At 30.8% G+C, this 19,832-nt stretch overlaps 1 protein-coding gene across 1 annotated transcript in view; it reads left to right on the top strand.

Moving 5' to 3' along the window:
* The first annotated feature begins 7,004 nt into the window (after positions 1–7,004).
* Positions 7,005–19,832, top strand: part of LOC111630915 (metastasis-associated protein MTA3-like) — a 126,908-nt gene continuing 114,080 nt past the window's right edge. The window contains exon 1 of the mRNA XM_023375074.1: positions 7,005–7,288. Within this exon, the coding sequence (XP_023230842.1) occupies positions 7,261–7,288 (28 nt within the window). The 5' untranslated portion in view covers positions 7,005–7,260. The remainder of the gene's footprint in view (positions 7,289–19,832) is intronic.

The following is a 19,832-nucleotide window of genomic DNA, read 5'->3' as shown; positions in this document are numbered from 1 at the left end:
AAGCTAAAATAGATCATTTGAATTACAAGGGGAAAATGATAAATGATGAGCTCACTTTTAGTGATATTTTTGCCAAGCACTATAGGTTCTTGAACGGCTTTGCTCCAGATGTCTTCGGCAATATCAATTCGGAGCAACACAGAACAAATATTAGTATTTCTAATACTTTCTTTTTGGAAAACACAACAGCCTTAGAAGTCTTTAATACTATAGAAGGTTTGAAAAACAGCACTCCAGACATCAGTTTCTTAAATATTGAAATCTTAAAACACATATCTGATATCTTAGCTCAACCATTATCGTATCTGATAAATAAATCTTTTGAAAATGGTTACTTTCCGGAAAAACTAAATCAAAACTTAGTTTTGCCATTATATATAAAATAAAGGATCAAAAAGTGAAATTGAAAATTATCGTCCCATAATAATAATGTCAGTGTTTGCTAAAATTTTCGAGAAGATTTTTTACAAGAGATTTTCAACTTTTATAGACAGATTCCAGGTTATTCACAGAAACCAATATGCTTATAAACGAGGATTTTCGACAGTAGATGCTTTGTTGCATTTGAAACAATCAATAACGTCACAACTTGACAAATCGAAAATAGCAATATCAGTTTTTGTGGACCTTTCAAAGGCATTTGATAGCTTAAATCATTAACTTTTGTATCAAAAATTGCAAACTGTTGGTCTAAGAGGGACTCCTCTAAGCTGGTTAAAATCATACTTGTCAAACAAAATTTACTTTGTAAAAATTGGACAGATTATCTCTAGCTCTTTCGGGCCAAATAAGGGCGTTCCTCAAGGTTCAATCTTGGGTCCACTGCTTTTCAATATACATATTAATGATTTGTTTAACTATATACCAAAAGAGAATATACTGATGTACGCTGACGATCTAGTGATAACTTATTCTCATACGAACGTTATAATTCTTCAGGAGAATTTAAATCACATTTAAAAAATTTTAAATAGTTATATGGAAAACAATGGATTAGTAATTAACAAAACTAAAACTAAATTCCTCTGCTTTGCAAGTAGGAATAAAATAATCAATCCACATCATCTAAAAATTGAAATAACTGATTATAACATAGAAAAAGTAAATGCTATTAAGTTTTTGGGAGTAACTTTTGATGACAATCTGCGCTGGAATAAACATATAGATGATGATGCACTTTCCCTGGCAAAGTATACTGGGATAAATAAGAAAATTCAAGCTTTTTTTAAGTACATCACTCTTGAAACGGCTGTACCACACTTGCATCGAATCTAGAATAAGATATGGTATCGCTGTATGGGGAACCGCATCTCTATACGCTGTTAAGGTTGTTCTAAACAGCTTGAAGTCATTCAAAATATGATGGTAAGTAAATGTTATGTATAGTCTATGTCTGTAATTATCTGTCCAATTATCTAATGATAATGAACAAAACGTTGGCCCAGTAAAAATGTTTTGGCAGATTTCCTATACAGTTAATTAAAAAATGGCTCTTCAGTTAAGATTTGATCAAGACAATCTTTATAATAACTTGCCATTATCAACCGATCTCATTTTACTTGAATATGGGTATTTGAACTGCAAATTTTTAAAGTACGTCCACGTGAAACTTGGCTTGTTCTGAATGTTAATTAAATAGATAGCTTCTTAAACTGTTTCTGCTTTCTTTAAACCGAGAAAATTTATGCGACGCCCACTATATTGATCTTATAATAATCAAATATTAAAATTCGTTGAAAATAGCCTATAAAATCTGTATAGAGAAATTCTGCTATTTTGTTGACTGCCATTAAGGAAAATGAAAATATTTGTTTAAAAAAAACTAGGTAAACCGTGTACGAAAACAGACACAATGAAATGGCGAATAAACCAGGGCTTCGGAGTCGTAGTCGTGGAGTTTTGATGTTTTAGTCGGAGTTGGAGTCGGTAGATTTTTACGCGACTCCACNAAAAATAAAAAAACAGGACGCGAGCTGAGAAAGAAAATTAATTAACCACAAATATCATTGAGCCTTAAGTTTTTTTCCGTTTTTTTTTACATTTTTTTCTGAAGATTTCATAACTCGATATGTTACGTAAATCGTTGCACAGACTATTCTAATAGAAGATTAATTGAAAGATCGGTAATCTCCCCACCTCTAGTTTAACAATTGGAAGACTATATTCACGAATTATACGAGTATCTCGTGTTGATCTGCGACATTTACCTATACCAATTCCGAGGAAGCTGTTTTCTTTTTTTCCCTTTATATATTTGAAGCCCTCCAATAGAATCTGTTTCTTGTAAATTTCACTAATCTTGTCAATATTATCGGTGGAATTAGTCATATACTAATTCCATAAAGTTTAAATTATAAATTGAACGCGTGTAACGATTTTTTTGCCATCTGAAGTTTATTAAGTATTCGAACTAGAACAAATTCTAGTGTTACCTAATATTCTAAAAATTCTTCTATAAGAGTTAGAATGTGTGTGGTCCTATAGTTACAGATGCTGCATCTAATTTGAAGAGAGCAACATACCTTTTAAGGATGGAACATCACTTATGCTTAGGCCATACCCTTCACAATGTTGTTATTATAGATGAATGCTGAAAGATACAAGTGATACATTATTTGCTTGTTAAATGTAGAGCCATGGAGTAATCCAAGGGGTTGTCCAATCCATGGAGTCATGGAGTCCCAATGCTTTCCATGCTTTAAGACTGGCCCGGCATCTGAATGGGCCCAAGCTGCTGGGGTGACAGTTAACCGGGGAGATGACGTCGCCGTTTTCTCGGATGTTTCCTTTCAGGCATCTGCTCTGCACCTTCAGACTATGATCGACCATTTTATTTTCTTTTATTTTAAAAAATTATTTTGTGTATTGTAAACTTATACAGTTTTACTGTAGAAAATACACAAACGACTTTTTTTTTTCATTTTACATATGTCCCACTCTTTAATCCATAATAATGATAGCAAATTCAAACACGGGAAGGACCACAATGCATTTCTGATTTTAAAAATGTATCAGCAAAATACATACGATATATAATCAGACATTGCAGAAATGTAAGATTACAAAACCTAGAATACAATATATATAGTAGTGGTCAAAACTTTAGGAACTAACTTACAATAAAATTTAAAATAATTAACCTATAATAATAAACTAAATCTGTTAAATAAAATACAATAACTAAAAGTAAAAACTACTTTATTTAATTACTTCAGTATATACAAATTATGTATTGCCCTGCAGTCCCGGATGATACAGTATTTTGATGCTTTTTTTTCGGTCATAATTCGCGTTTACGCCATAAAATTTCGTACTGTAAAACGACCGGAGGAAATTTACACTGCAACCGATGAGAATTCAAACACCTAACCAGACGCAAGTGCGATGTGTTGATTGGTTGGTGTACAGGCGATAGAGTACACGCAACCGCCAGGACCGCTCGCAGCAGTTGAACTTGTTTTTCTTGTCACTGTCCATCCCATCTATAATTAGGGTAATGTACTGTACATTCGTTAATAGCGGTCGCTCCACCAACACGGGCGTGCGCTGTTGCTTGTAGGTATTTGGGAATGACGGTGAAAGAAAGAAAAAGATGGCGGCGCCCGTTTTAACGTGCGATTTCAAACTTCTAAATTTTCATTCATAAAACCACCTAACGGACACGGAAATGAAACTATCTGAGCCATGGACGACGACATGTTGTTTTCCATCATAAACCATTAATACAAGCTTTTTAAGTATGAAAGTGATACATTTTACTTAACAGTGGTGTTGTATGTTTGCATTTTAACCGGTCAAAGCTATCTGATGTAATTAGATTATTTAAATAATTAAGCTCTTTATTTATGTAAACGACTTAATAATTATCGTTAATTATAAATATTGTAACACAGTATTTGGAATTATTTTATTAATTAATTTGTGAAATTCTTATGCTATGTTAGCCAATTTTGCCACCCCTCAAAATCTGCTGCTGTAGGCCCGAGCCTCTACTGTGCCTATTTATAAATCGGCTCTGCACAAAATTGAAACAAGTAACAGAAATCATGGATCGCAAATTCTAAGGGAGTTATACCAGTATAATGACTTTGAAATGTTAAGTAGTTTGAAAGCTAACAGAAAAACTACTTGAAAGATTTGGAAAATAAGATTTGAAGTTACAAATGGAAACTTTTGTATGAACTTTGACTGTCTGATGTAGTTTAAAATTACTGCGTGCCTATTCTCAAAACCAGATGATCAGACAAGAAATCAGCATTAAATGTTGTATGAATTTTCAGGCAAGAGATATAATCATCATTAAAAGCAAGCGACGAAGAGAGCAGGCTCTCTTCGTCGCTTGCTTTTAATGATGATTATTATTCATTCTCTGAGAGAATGAAATATTATTCATTCTCTGAGACAAGTACACAAAGTGTTTTCAATATGCATCTATAAGAAATGAAAGCAGATTTTCATTGAATGATCTGATAATTCTTGCTACGTTGTTAGATCCTCGTTTCTTAGAATATCAGTAGCATTGAAAGTTATTTATTCGCCAAGAACACAACTAAGCCCGAGTTACTTTGTGGCAAAGTTATAAAATATGTCATAGATTCTGGCATACAAGAAGGTACAGATGGAAGATTACGTAAAGATGATAAAGGACTAGTATGGCTCAAAGATTTCCTCCTCATGACTCGCATCAATATGCTATTGCATATTCTTCAAGTTCGGAAAGTGAAATAGCTGCAGAATGCCACCTTTTACAAGGTTTCATTCTTTCTTCTACGGCTATGAGAAACCTGTCCATTCTTTTTTCATGGAAGGATAGAACAATCTTCAGTCCTCGACTTACTAACCCAGCAAGTAAATATTATTCATTCTCTGAGACAAATACACAAAGTGTTTTCAATTGTAGGATTGATACTGAGAGCAAAAAGGGCTTGGCTCCATTCACAAACCGTGGTTAAAAAAATAGGCCTGTTGTATTTATTCATGCTAAGATTTCTTTAATCAGATTGAAATAAAATATGGAAAAAGCCTCTTATTTATTTTTGAATCGATAATAAACCAGTTAGAGATCTTGAGTGGGGGAGAGTGGAAAGACTTGATTACTAGGGAGAGCAAACGCAAAGAGATACTATATGCTTATGTGTTTTTGAATATTGTGTCGTATTTTCTATAAAACAGCAAAAGGACCAAGTCAGAGCTTTTCCCAGGATTACACCGATAGATTTTCTAATGTTTACATCTTTAATTTTTCGTAGGTTTGAGAAAATAGGTCTTTTATAGTTTATTGGTTTCTATAAACCAGTAGAGTTTTTTAAAAATCATGTAGAAATCATTTTTTTCCCTTGGTTGTATTCTTTGAACGTCTGATAAGTTATTTTCGGATAAGGTAACTAGATTTCCGGAGATTCAATTGAATACAAAATGTAATATATGCCAGATCTAATTCTGTAGATTAGTGTATTCAGTTTTAAATTACTTTATCTACTAAATTTCTAGCGGATCTACCAAGAAATGAATTGAAACTTAGTTGACTCTGCCGCCGTAAAATGTCTGCGTCACTGGCCTTCAGAAATTGTCAGTATTGTCGCCGCTAGGAAACAAGTTGGCGGACATGTCTGTTCGCAAGATCTAAGGTTTTCACTCATAAAATATACATTTTTACGTCAATTTGACGTCTTTCTTAAATTTGTCTATTGTAAATCTGAAGAATGGAATTGACGTTAAAGTGTGTAATTTCCGGACGAACAGGGGTCTGGTTTTGTTTACGCTCCCTCTACCATTATATGTTTTCAAGTTTTCTACAGTAGGCCTATATCGTGTAATACTAGCGGAATTTATTTATTATTTATTGTACTTTTTATCATAAAATGTATTTAAATTTTTAAAATTTAAATACATTTTAATCATTTCAAACATATTGCAGACTTCAGATTAATAAAACGATCATGTAGTCTAATAGTTAATTTACATCGTCATGAAAAAATAAAGCATAGATTGGAGCAAAATAATTCTAAGTTTATGTACATTATGAAGCACACTTAATTATTTTATATAATTCTTAAATGGAACATTAAAAATATGCTCTAATCTTAATTTTATGCATATTATTTAAATTATAAATTTTCTTTTTATTAAATAAATTTAATTTTTAAATTGGATATAAAAACTTTTGTTCTCAGTAAAATATTGCATTCACAAATTTATAATTAGATTAGAAAATTAAATCTAAATTGATTTCTATTATTAGTTACTAATATATTTGGAAATTAATGACACTTTACAATAAATATTTAACTAATAAATAAAGTTATAAATTATTACTTAACTTGATTTTTATTAAATTTTTTAAAAAATAAACAGATTTTTAAAAATAAAACTTTATGTAATTAAATAAGAAATTATTTTATGAAGAATTACACCTTTAATATAAGATTAAATCCAATTTTAAATGATTTAAGTCTTTATTTTTAATGTAAAAAACTTTGTATATGTAAAAATTACGAATTTATATTTATTCTACGTTAAATAGTATAATTATATTTAATTCTCTTACTGAATTTAAGGATACTTTAATTTTTTTTAAATGAGTTTAAACCGAATTATGTATAGAAAATTTATTCGACAGACATCTAATGAGATTTTTTAACATAATATATTCTCGAATGGAATGTCCCAACTATAAATGAAAGCAATTAAAAAAAAAAAAAGGGAACTGAATATAGGTTATTGACTTCAACATCACACAGTGGAAGCTTATATACAGGAGATATTCACGCTTAGAACATTCCCAATGTGTATAAATTCGAATGGTAACATCTAACGAGAAGATTAATGGCAATTAAGACAGAATAAAATCCATAATTTAGATATTATATGCTGTAAAAACTTTCCGTCCTACGTTAGCCATGTCGGACTAATTACAACGTTCGTCCGTCCAATACCATTAACGAACGTATTTTTATTAGCCGTTTTTTTTTTTTGGTGCGTCATTTCCGAATTTAGCCGATCTCTTTCCGAAGTCGAGTATAGAAAATTTCTATCGAGTCCGAACCGGTAGTGATTCCTTGATCAGGGTCATTCGGACATCTTCGGGATGATGTCCGAGGGATCGGTGACGTCACCGAGTCATGCCGGATGACGTCACAAGACAAGAAGTCCAAAGAAAAATGGCGTCTTGTTTGTGATGTTGACGAGCAAACGAGTCGAAGCGGTTCCGTACAGTTATTCGTTAGCCGATAGACAACTCAGCCATTCAGCACCGAAGTCATGACTGCGAATATGTACAGAGTTGGCGGTAAGAACATTTTTATTTTCCAAGTGTTGTTTATCGATGTTGACCACGTTAGGCTTAACTCTCATAGAAAAAGCATCCCGAAAGAAAGAAAGTCCAATGTTTGGACTCTACATGAGTTTATACCGGAAACGGTTTTTATTTTATCAATTCGACTGTTGTGATTCACGCAAAAAAACATCTTTCTTCTTTTTCTTCTCCGTCATCAATTAGTATTTTTAAACGTTTTAAAAATCTCTTCAATNATATAATTAAAAACTAAGTTTAAATTAAATCTATTAACTTACTATATATTAATTCTATTTTGATGATACAAGTTTGCATTATTAATTATTTGTTGTTAAAAATTTGCTTGATTACTATAAAAAAATTATTATAGAAATATTTATTTATGAACAAATTAAATTTTGTTTTTTCATTTTTTGAGCACAGATACAGATTGTTTTAGTATATTTGATATGATTTAAAATTGTCTTATATATTTTTAGTTTGTTTCTCGTTTCTTTGGATTTTTTGATTTAGACGGAATGAGTACGTAATTTAGGGATTATATTTTATTATAAATTGTTAATGATTAACTGTTGAACGTGTCTGTTCAAAAGTTTTTAATTGTTTAGCTTTAGACAAACTAGATTACTGTTAATTAAATTAATTTAATTTCTTTTTTTTTTTTATTTTGTCAAGTAAGATAGAAAAATATTTATCTGATTGGATATTATAAAAAACTTTACATATACATTTTAGATTAATATTTGAAGCAATTTATATATTATTATATATTTTTTTTTAACCTACATTATGAATTTTTTAATTATTAGTAACTGTTATTGTAGGATATTAATAAGTGGGTAAATTCAGAATGAAAAATGCATATTAATAAAAATCACTTAATTTTTATTAGAAAAAGAAGAAAAATTGAAATGTATAAACTTTATGAATAATCATTTTATAATAATTATAAAATCACATATTCCAGTTTTCAAATATTTCAAAAAATATGAAATATTTTGATGAATGACAGTTTCAAGAAAAACAAACTAAATTTTACTTTCTTATAAGAAATCAAAATGTTATTGGTTTAACATTTTAAAACTTATTATGAACAAAATATTGTAATTATATTTTTAAAATGATAAAAATGAAAAAATGAACAATTACTTTATGTATTAGTTACTTGAAAGGGTAGATAAATATTAAGGATCCAAATATGAATCCTACTTACTAAAAATAGTTTGACATCAGTAGCTTGAAAAGTATACTTTTAATTTCAGCATACAAAATGTTTTATAATTGACTTTTAATTATTTAGTAAAGTGATTTTAGTCATCTATTGATGATAAACAGAATGCATTAGAGTTTCTTAATTTTATTATCATTACTTTTAACTTTTAGCAGACAGGCTCTTAAAGAAAGATGATTACATTGAAAACATATATAATTTTTGATATATTTCAAGTAGAAAATACAATGAATGAAATTTATTCATTTATTTGTTAAATAATATAGGTAATGTTCTAAACGACAAGAGAGAATTGTCCGATAACAAATTCTTAGATTAAATGCAAAATAGCAGCAACAATAAGTGCAAAAAAGTAGAATAAACAGTAGTAAATTTATATAACAAATTGAAGATTATTCTTTAGTTATTGCTGCATATTTTTTGACTACTATAATTAAAGCTAAATAATCTTTTTAATGAGTTATCATTCTCATTATCACTGAATTTAAAGAAATAAATAATTAAAATATTTAATAAAACATGATTATATAAATATTTGCTATTGAATTTAAAATGCTTACTATTAAAATATATTTATTAATTATAAAATATGCATAAAAAGAAATTTAAAACACAGGAAAAACACATACTATATTTTTTATAGGAAATGTTTCACAAAAATTTCTTGTGAACCAAATTGCACATATACATAAACATTATCTTACATGATATTAAAATTATCAATTGTAAATTAAAACATTGTTTAAAACATAGTAAAAGACAACAGATTAAAAATTTTTAATAACTGGATTAATTGCTATTATTCAATCAATAAAAGACTTTAGTCTATTATTTAATTCTTGATATACTGACTCCTTAGATTTTCAAAAAACAAAAAAAAAGTAATTGTAAATTTTGCTTTAAAATTTTAATTTAGAGAAACAAAATTTTTAAATGTGAGAATTTATCAAGGCCTAACTTTAATTTGTTGATTATCCAGTATATGAGACAGTATAATAAACAATTACAATTACTATAACTAAATAATTTTTCTAATTATTATAAATTGTATTTATACAACATTTTTCAGTATGATAAATTTTTTTGCTTTGCTTTAAAATATTGGAAGTTTATTTTGACTTTAACTTCATTCTAAATTGAAAAATAAATAAATAAAAATATAGTTAGTTAAACAAATCAGATTCACATCACTCAATTATTAATTTTAATTTATTATTAGAAAACTTATTTATGAATGAATTTAACAATATGCTTATTCATATAATAAAACCCTTAATTTATATTTGCTTGCATAGTTATCAAAAGGGTCATTTTCAAATTGAAGAAAGTATTAAATTATCAAATGTTATGATATGATAATGAAAAATATTCTTTATATGCTGGTTGGATTAATTAGATTAGCATTTATTAGATCTTATAAAAAATAAATATGAATAATTAATTTTTACTGAATTTTCTAGGTTATAACTGAAAAATTTTAACAACTAAATTACTTATATAAAATTTTATATATATCTGTCTGTTTCATTATAGATTAACTATATAAAAAATTAATGACACTTAAGGATATTGTTTATTCTTAGAATAATGAAAACGTATAAATGTGTGTAAGACAACTATATCTGTAATAATCTCATATTTCTAATAACAGTTAGTATTATCTAGAACAGTGGTTATCAAACTTATCAACCCACAGACCACTTAAACCGAATCACAAACTGCAGAGCATCTATGCCCCCATCCATTTCTTATCCTGTAAATATTACCTTAGATAATGATAAAATATTTTGACACACAATCTGTTTTATAACCTAATCTAATAGATACGTGATTCATGAAAACATTCTTTGGCTAAACAGCGTAGAATTGCATTCTGAAAAAATAACTAGGTCAGTCGTGGACCACCTGGTGCATGCTGGACTGCCAGTGGTCCATGGACCATACTTTTGAGAACTACTGATCTAGGGTTAGGCTGTTTATTAAAGCTTGTTGTTATTCACATCTCTTTTCATATGATAAGACAAAATAAGTTTAAAATAATAGGTTTTTGAAGTTTTTAGTGGTATTTGTTTTATATATTTTGATAAAATGGTAAAATAATGCATAAACACTATTTCTAAATAAATATAGTAACAGTGAAAATGTATATGTTTATAAAAAATGAAGTGTGTCATGTTCATGGCAATAGCATTTACATGACAGTATATTAGAAGTATGTATGTTTCTGAAAGCAATACAGAGTCCTTGACTTTTAGACACTATGTTCTTTTATACTCAATACTTTGATATGCCAAAATCAGTTTTCATGTGCTAAATTCAAACTTTTGTACATTTGCAGCTAACAGATAAATATTTAAAGCTATTATACAGAGGCATTTTCTGTCAATTTTGGTTTTGAAAACATCAAAGTTAATTATGAACATTAATTTTTATTGTCTATTTTCTGTTTGCTCTCTGATTTTAATTTTGCTACTTTAATAAGAGTTTTACATTTTTTTTTTCTGGTATTGTGGGAATGGAACTCCTTTTAAAATATCACCTCTACTGTTCAATTTTCATACATTTGATTTTCATATATATATTTTTGGAGTATATTATTATCAAAAGTTGAAGACTGCCTGTATGTAAATGCTTAGTTTACAATATTCTAATTCAATAATACTAATATTCAATAAGTTAACCACTTTGTTAGATGACCAGATTTTCTTAGAACAGAATTTTTATTTCATAGGAATCATTATTTTTAATCTTCCTTAAGCTAACCATCTGGACTCATAATCCCTTTGTATAAAATACTGTATTCTCTTTGAGACATATCATCTTGAATGGGATGATGAAATTGAAATCATGGACATGTACATTGTTCAACATGTTATGCTGTTGCATTAGGTATAAAAATTCATCTCAATCATTTTTTCCAACTTCAATGTCTTCTTTTTTTTCTATTTGACTTTATGGAGAATAAACCTAATTTGCTGTTAATAGCCTCAACAAGTTAGCCTATGCTTTATTCTATGTTCTATTTATTTTTATTAAACCAAATAATGTAACAAAGCCAATGAATTTAATCTTTTCATTAACAGGGATAGATAAAATGGTATATAAACATTCAGTTCATTAATTTGATTTTAATTAAAATCAAACTAAGATTATTGGGCTATGTTAAGGCTTATCAACAATTACTTTATAATTATTAAAATTAGCTTTAATATAGCCTGATAATCTGCTAGTTTGTTTGGCTTTGAAAAAACAATGGTAATTGATTGCAACAAACTTTGGCTCAGATTTGATAGTTTTTGGAATGTGACATGAAAGAGGGATTTGTTTGACCAAATAAAAAAGAAATACTTAAGATATCATCATATCAGAAAAGTTAAAACAGAGAAAGCACATGCCTATTTCAGATTACATTAAATCAAACATTTAAGATTGTATGCATTACATTTTCATATACAGGTTAGTTTAGTGGGATATGGCAATGCAACACATGGGTAAACTTCCAAGGGAGAATGCTTTCCTGAAGGACTCTCTGTGGGAAACTAGCCCCTGTTTAGATGTTTATGCATGAAAAAACCCAGAAAATCATGTCACCAGCCCATTGGTGAGACACAAACCCATGATCAGCTACTACAGTAGTTTTCAGTGGTTTTAATCAACTCAGCCATTGGTGGGCTTTTTCATGTACAGTACACATGTACAAGTGATGTCTAAAAAATTTTTTTGCAGTATTGTAAATCAATACATAGAAATTTTCGAATAGCTTCTTCTGTATTGCATAAACAGTAGTCTATAGTGTTACATCAGAATACTATGTAATATTATTATTGGATATAGTACTACATACAGTACTCTATCAATTATATTTTCGTCACCTTTTGAAAAGTCCATCCCTTAAGATGACCAATTTTCATAAATCATAAAAAGATTTTATTGTATTTAAAATTAAATAAGGTCAACTGTACAAGAATATAAAATTGGGAAATTAAAGTTAATTTTTGATACATCCACATATGCAAATAAAAAAAAATTTTCAAATTTTTTTATTTATTGACCTGAATATAGTATAATTCAATGGCATGGCATTTTCAAAACAGCTGTTTGTCTGTATTTTTCAACATAGTTACCATTCTTTCAGAAGCATTTATTCCAATGTCATCTGAGTGGCTGAGTTGTTCCATGCCATGTTGTTCTGTACTATGTGGAATACACCTGATTCTGATGATTGGTATAGCCATTTCCAGACTTTGGCTTTTGTCTTGTCATGATTCATTTATTGTTTGGTTATATAGACATGGATCATGGTTTTGCTGCAATTTTATGTTTTTATCTTTTGTCATTTTAATATACTTTTAGAACATTTTAGAACTTTTAATATACTTTTATATAGCTCCCTTTATAAACTAAAGCTCTCTTACCTATATGTGACTCTATAACTATGTAGTTGGCACAGTTTGGTCCAAGAGACCATGTGGCATAAAAAGCTAACCAACCATCCAACTTTTACTTTGTCATGTGACAGATAATGTTTCCACAGTATGCTTCTTGAGGTGTGTAAAAAGGTAGAAAGTCTGAAGAGCTAAGCCTGGACTGTAGGAAAAACGAGCCAAAATCCTCCACTTTCACAGCAATACAACTATGTCTTTGATAGTGTATTTTCATGCATTGTTGTGCAGAAGCATAATACCAAGGAATAAAAGACCTTGCCTCTTGTGACAATTGTTCTTCAAATAAGCAATTGTTTCCTGATAAGCATTGGCATTCACTATCACTTTCTTACCAAAATGGTAAAAACTCCATGTGAAAACACCCAAAAATGTCCCAAACAACAGTCACCAAAACTTTTCCATTATATTTTGACATCTTGAATTTCCTGTTGACAAGGGATGCCAGATGGTTCAATGTCACATATTCCTTCTTGGTTTCAGGTTGGAAATGATTAATCCAGGTTTCATCTCTAGTGACAATGGAACTTAAAAATTTTTCTTCCTCTTTTGCATAATGGCACAAGTGTTCCAAGCAATGTTCCCTCTAATTCTTTTTGTAGCTGAGCGGAATATGTACTTCTCTGTGCAAAAAATAATTTTGCTGAGCAGATTCTGAGCAAAAAATTTTTTCTGAGCATATATATTAATCTTACTTTTTCCTATAAAAATTAAAATAATTAATTATAAAGTAGAGATTAAAATTCATTTTAAAACACTTCCATACAAAATATTATCTTTTGTCAATGATTTAATGTATTTGATCGAAAAATACGTAGCAATAATCATATTGCAGACAGAGTGAGAAATAATTAAACAACAATTCAAATCAGTGTGGAGGCTTGCCTACGCAGCGCACAAATTCTCGTGCGTGGCAACAATTTGAGCAGTGCGCAGCCTCGCAGCTTAGAGGGAACATTGGTTCCAAGACAAACTCATTTGTAAGTACTTTTGATCTGCAGAAAGCTGCCTGAGGACCTACTGTCTGGAAACTCATGTCATGGAAATCTAAACACTCATGAACAGCCTTTCACATGGTATCATATGAACAGCCAAACATGTCTTTCAGTTTATTCATTGATGCAGATTTTTTACATTTGCTTCCATTGATAGCACCTAAATCAGGACAGTGACAATTCTCTCATGCCTCCTCAGGATATTAACATTGGATTCTCTGCAAGGGCAGTTATAAAGAAGATACATAAGAGTGCCCATAGATATATTGCAATTTTGAAAGCATTGCTAAACCATTCTTATCATCTTCACAAAAATTTTTTTAATGATCTCTTCAATATGTCATACATACATACAAAGGATAAGGCTTTACTCGGTGGTGTAGCCCTAGAAAAAGTAGGAGAGGGATGAGGGGGAAGAAATGGAGGATAGAGGGATTGGATAAGGGATAGGGAATAAGGAATGAAAGATTAAGGGAAGAGAGGGAACTGTTGGCACCTGTCGGGAACCGTTAGTCCGGTGGAGAAGTCACAATAAGATACTAAAGGTACAATCAGTACAAAGAAAGGGAAATATTAATAAAAGGTAGTGCCTTCTTGACGCAGACTAAAGGGTTGAGGACGGTTGAATGGGTACCGTTACAAAAAGCACAGGAAAGTGCACCCGAGAGATAAAGTCCAATGTGAAGAGCAAGGTCCTTGGAGTGGGTCTTCATGACTGATCCTGATGGAAGAGTTGGTTCTGGTGGTAGAAGTTCTTGGTGATCGAACGTCGAGTCGGTGGATGGTTGGTGATATACCTCAATCCTGAAGGTTGATACTGGTTGTGCTGCTTGATGGTGATGCTGAAATGTGGGTCTGGGGATCTCTTCAATACGTCAGGAGTGCATCTTGCCTTTGTTCAGAAGTTATGCTAAATGCTAATGTCTGTTGACTGCTTGAATGATGCATTGGACAAATTAATGTGCAAGAACTTGTCAGAGTAAAAAGCAAATGCTATTAAGAGAGAATATCAGTGATGGTGTAACATAGAAGGCATATGTCAGATGTTAAAAACTTTATCTGGAGAAAATGATAGATTATTTGTGGTATTTTGAAGAAAATAAAAGCAGTCAAAATTGTTGACTTTGTGCAAAATGTTCTCATTGTTCCTTGTAGAAATGTGAATTTTAAATGAGGATTTTCCATGAACTCAGAATATCTAATAGAAAATATGAGGGAAGAGTCATTAGTAGCCAATAAACTTGTATATAAGACAGTGAAAACCAAAGGTGGAATTGCATCCTACTTCCTTTTTAAAGGATGAATATGATGCCAGTTCAAATGGTATATTAAGTCCCATTTCAAAGAACTTAATTTTGTCAGGTGTGCAATGCATGTGACAGAACATTTGAAATTTAAGAGAATTAACAACTGCTACTTTACAACTGGTTAATATTAGACAGTTGTAAAGTACTATATTATTTTTCCACCTTTTCCAATGATTATCGACACGACTGTGTGCCGGAAATAGCTGTTACCTAACGGGTACTTTACACGGATTCGTGTTAATGTGCCATGCCTGGACTGTAAGCGTGCACCGAATTAAATAATGACAAAGTTAGTAAAAAAAAATCCAATATTTAATAAAAATTCTAGTAATAACTATATACAAAATTTAGTAAAAATCAAATAACAATTTATTCAACGTAAATCAATAAGAATCAACCCGACAAAACTCAAATCAATCTATTTTCTAACTTAACTATTCCCCTTTGGAATTCGACAAAAAAAATTCAAAGACTTAACTTATGTACAATAATTCTTATGAATTAAAGGTCCTAATTGTCACCTCAATATACTAGGAACCTTTTTCCTCAACTCTCAAGACTTTCTCTAATCTTTGATCCACAAATCGAATAACTTCAAAATCGCCTTGGAGTTACTTTAACCTATTGGACACCTCTCTCCCATTTGCTGCTACGAAGCTCACCTCGCTTGTTGCTAACAGAAGCTCACCTTGGTCATCTTCACTTGAGGTTCGATCTTTATACTGTGAGGTGACGTCACAATTCTGAGTGAGATCACTCCCTTCATTTACTTACTTATTTGCTAACAATAAAAACTTTGTCTAGCAGCCTATTTTCCGACAATACTCGCTAACCTTTTACATTATTCTTTTTGACAATTTTTGGGATGTTTTATTCCTTAAGGTTTAGCAAGTTCCTAAGTTGTACTTGTGAGGTCTCCCCCCCTTTTCTTGGTGTGGACTTACTTTTTGTCCACTCGGGAGCACAAGTGTGTGCGAGTTTTATCTACAACGCTTTTCTCTCGTTGGTGAGTTGGTTTCTCTTCTATTTTTACGTTTCTAAGGTGAGTTGTTAGGACGAAGGTGAGGAAACCTTCGTCCTAACAAAACATAAGCCCCAAACAAAAATAGAATAAAAGCAAAAATAACTAAAAAATAATGCTTGGACTTGGTTCCTTACACAATAATAAACACTGCAAAATCCTAACAAACCAGCAAGAAAATTATAAACAAAGTGTGAACATTTTCACCTGTGTTAAATGAGCATCATTAGGCAACAAACCTCTGTTACATACAATGTCAACAACATTAATAAACTTCAGACATTACTATGGATGGACAAAAAAGACAATTATGATATGAAAATAGGGTAGTACAGTAATACCCGAAACTTACGCGATAGGTGGGACCGAGCAATAACAGCGTAAGTTGGGGTATAATTTCGCAATTTGTGTAAAATCCAAGTCGGATGTATGTAAGCTAATAAATGTTCTCATTAATTTTATCTCGTCTTTTGATTCGTTCACGGTTACAAGAAATCACTACATAGAGTCTCTCGAGTCTTCGTAGATATAACAAACACAGAAATAAATAACACAAAATAAATTGTAGCTATGCATCGATTCCGTACAACACATCTGAATATGTAAGCCGAACAATAGGTGTGTGGGGAGTGAGTAATCGAGAGTTGAGTGGTGGTCAAACAAAAGACAAATCGACGAGATTTGAAAATCGCGTAACTCTGGGTTCACGTAAGTCGAGGTATTACTGTATAGTTGCAGTGTTTTTTTTTTTAATTGTTAATGTTACGGACAATTTCCTCATGCGCTTATGTCTGTTACATTTCAAATATAACAATACCATCATATCTGAAAATTAATATGAAGAAATAAAAATTTTATTTAACAACATACACGAGTTTAACTTACAGAGACTTTGATTTTGCTAAACAAGAAGTGATACCATGTTTTTTAAATCTCTTATTTTATAACCTCTAAACATGAGGAATAACAATAGTAATATAGGAAAAAACTAAATTAGTGAAGGCTTGAACCTACATCATGTAGTTCCAGTGCCTAGCATTTTATCCACTTGGCTATCACCATTACAAAGAAAAGAGAAACTTTCAAAAATATAAGCTAAACACCCAGTTTTCAGAGGCCTATTTTTCAGAAATGTTTGAGAAGTGGGTCCTATTATTTGGACAAGGAGATAGTTGTGTTTAGGGCTTTGTGCTCACCAGTTTCATTTGAATTGGAGACTCAAATGTCTGGTCCTCTCTTGTTAACTCACAAGTAACCAGAAGCTGAAAATTGGCCTTATATATAGTAGTGGTAATGGATATTGCATCACTTGTCAAATTCTGTAAAAATGTGTTTTTTTTTTTTTTTAAGTTAGTGTATTATTTACATACAGACCTGCAAGAAACTGTAAGTTTGCATTATCCATGGGCATCATGAACACGAAAACACTTTTCATTGGTTAACAAAGTTTACTGTAATAGTGTTTGCAGTGATTGTATCATTGATTGGTATAAAAAGTCATATAAAAGTGATGCACTTTTATAAGCAAAATGGTAGGTTTCAACAGTTAATATTATGTAAAAAGTGTGTAATTGTTACTTTGAAGGATTATCATCTCAAAATAATGCAGAGAATACATTGTTATCACTCAATAATTGTGTATTTGAGTCATGAACATGGCAACATTGAAAGAAAAATTGGATCAAATGGTAAACAAATGAGTACACTATGCCAGGATAGGATTCTGAAGCATCTCAGCCTATGAGAACTTACTGCTAGTTCTTTCAAACTGAAAGTAAAGTGGGAACTGTGCAAAAATGTCAGTGTGACATGGAATTAAAAGTTTACTGCCCATGTAAGAAACCATTGCTGATGACTAAAATGTACTGGTAGTGGCTTATCTAGGCTAAACAGCATACAGATTGAAGTGTTGATAAGTAGAATTCTGCTTTGATTTTAGATAAATCCAAATTCACTCTGCATGGATATAATGACAAACCCTGTGTTAGGTATGAGACAGGCAAGACCTATAACAGGGATTGTTTGAAGCAGACAGTGAAGTTTATAGTGAGTCAAGTTGTTTGGGAATGTATAGCTAGTAAAATTGCTGGCAGGACTATACTTTATAATTGGACCTGTGAATACAAAGTGCAACAAAATATTTTATATTACATGTGTATTCATCAAGAAACAATTTTGTGACATGACTATACCTTCCAGCATGACTGAACCTTGTTCCATATTAGGATGGTGAGTAAATTAATGATCAAAAATCCTACATGATCAAAAATTAAAGCATTAAAATTATATTACATGTGAAACTTTCTTGCATTGTTGCTTATATTTACAATAATCAAGAAATAATAAGTCTTCATTGTTTTTGACAGAATCAGTAAAAATAAAGGTTCTCTGAGATATAACAAGTCTGAATAGCGAAAGATAAAACAAGAGATTCTCACCACTTTAGAGAATTGCTGGGCTATTACAGGCATGAAAATTGTAGAGAAGAGGACTGATAATAAACAGCAATTGTGATAAGTGTATTAGAAGAGTTTAATGTAGGATACTTGCAGAAACTTGTCCACTCTATGCCAGAATGCTGCAAAGCTGTTATTAAGGCTTGATATGATCCTATGAATTATTAGGATCTCATTCAATGAGAGAGGTGTTTTTTCAGGCCTACTTATGCTGTGACTTTTTTCTTTCATAACTGTGAATGAAAGTTCTTGCTTATCTTTATCTGGTTGATCTTTTCCATTGGTTAGGATGTTAAATATCGTTGCGCATCTTCTGTAGGCAATGACGTAAACGGGAAGCATGTATTCGAACGTACATATTTTCAAATTTGAAGTTTTAAGAGCTGCATTTCTATCAGAGATTCAAAATACCTGAAGAACTGTCATTGGGGTTTGAAAACGTTTGTAAAGAGCTATATTGGTTGGTTACGAGTTTTAGAAGTAGGAGACCGTACCGGTAATAGGTTTGGAAGAGTTTTTTGTTAGTTTAATTATTTTTGACAATTTTGGTTTTCTTCCTTTTGTAAATTTTCGTCTAATAGAGATTATTATTATTAATTAAAGACAGTCTGCCCAAAAAGGGGCCACCATTTATTTTTCATGTTCCAGACTTCACATTCACGGCGACAGACCTTCCTTTATAGGCTACATGCCGCCAGAATTTAAAAACAGTCCTTTAAAAAACACAATTACATCCAATTAAAAAAAATTTTTTTAAAAAAGGAACTGGTGTTACACAGACGTCTTGCTTTCCATTCTTCCTATGGGGTGTTTCTGCTTTTATCTACTGGAATGAGCGCTGGAAAATGCAGATTTCGGAAACTTCCCCCTGGTGACGATACATTCCAATTTTTTTCTTTTTGTAAATTTTCGTCTAATGGAGATTATTATTATTAATTAAAGACAGTCTGCCCAAAAAGGGGCCACCATTTATTTTTCGTGTTCCAGACTTCACATTCACGGCGACAGACCTTTCTTTATAGGCTACATGCCGCCAGAATTTAAAAACAGTCCTTTAAAAAACACAATTACATCCAATTAAAAAAA

The sequence above is a fragment of the Centruroides sculpturatus genome, unplaced genomic scaffold (assembly GCF_000671375.1).
Source record: "Centruroides sculpturatus isolate CEXI.00-Female unplaced genomic scaffold, Cexi_2.0 scaffold566, whole genome shotgun sequence".
NCBI classification, from domain to species: domain Eukaryota; kingdom Metazoa; phylum Arthropoda; class Arachnida; order Scorpiones; family Buthidae; genus Centruroides; species Centruroides sculpturatus.
Note: the sequence above shows the minus strand (reverse complement) of the source record. Positions and strands in the feature narration are given on the sequence as shown.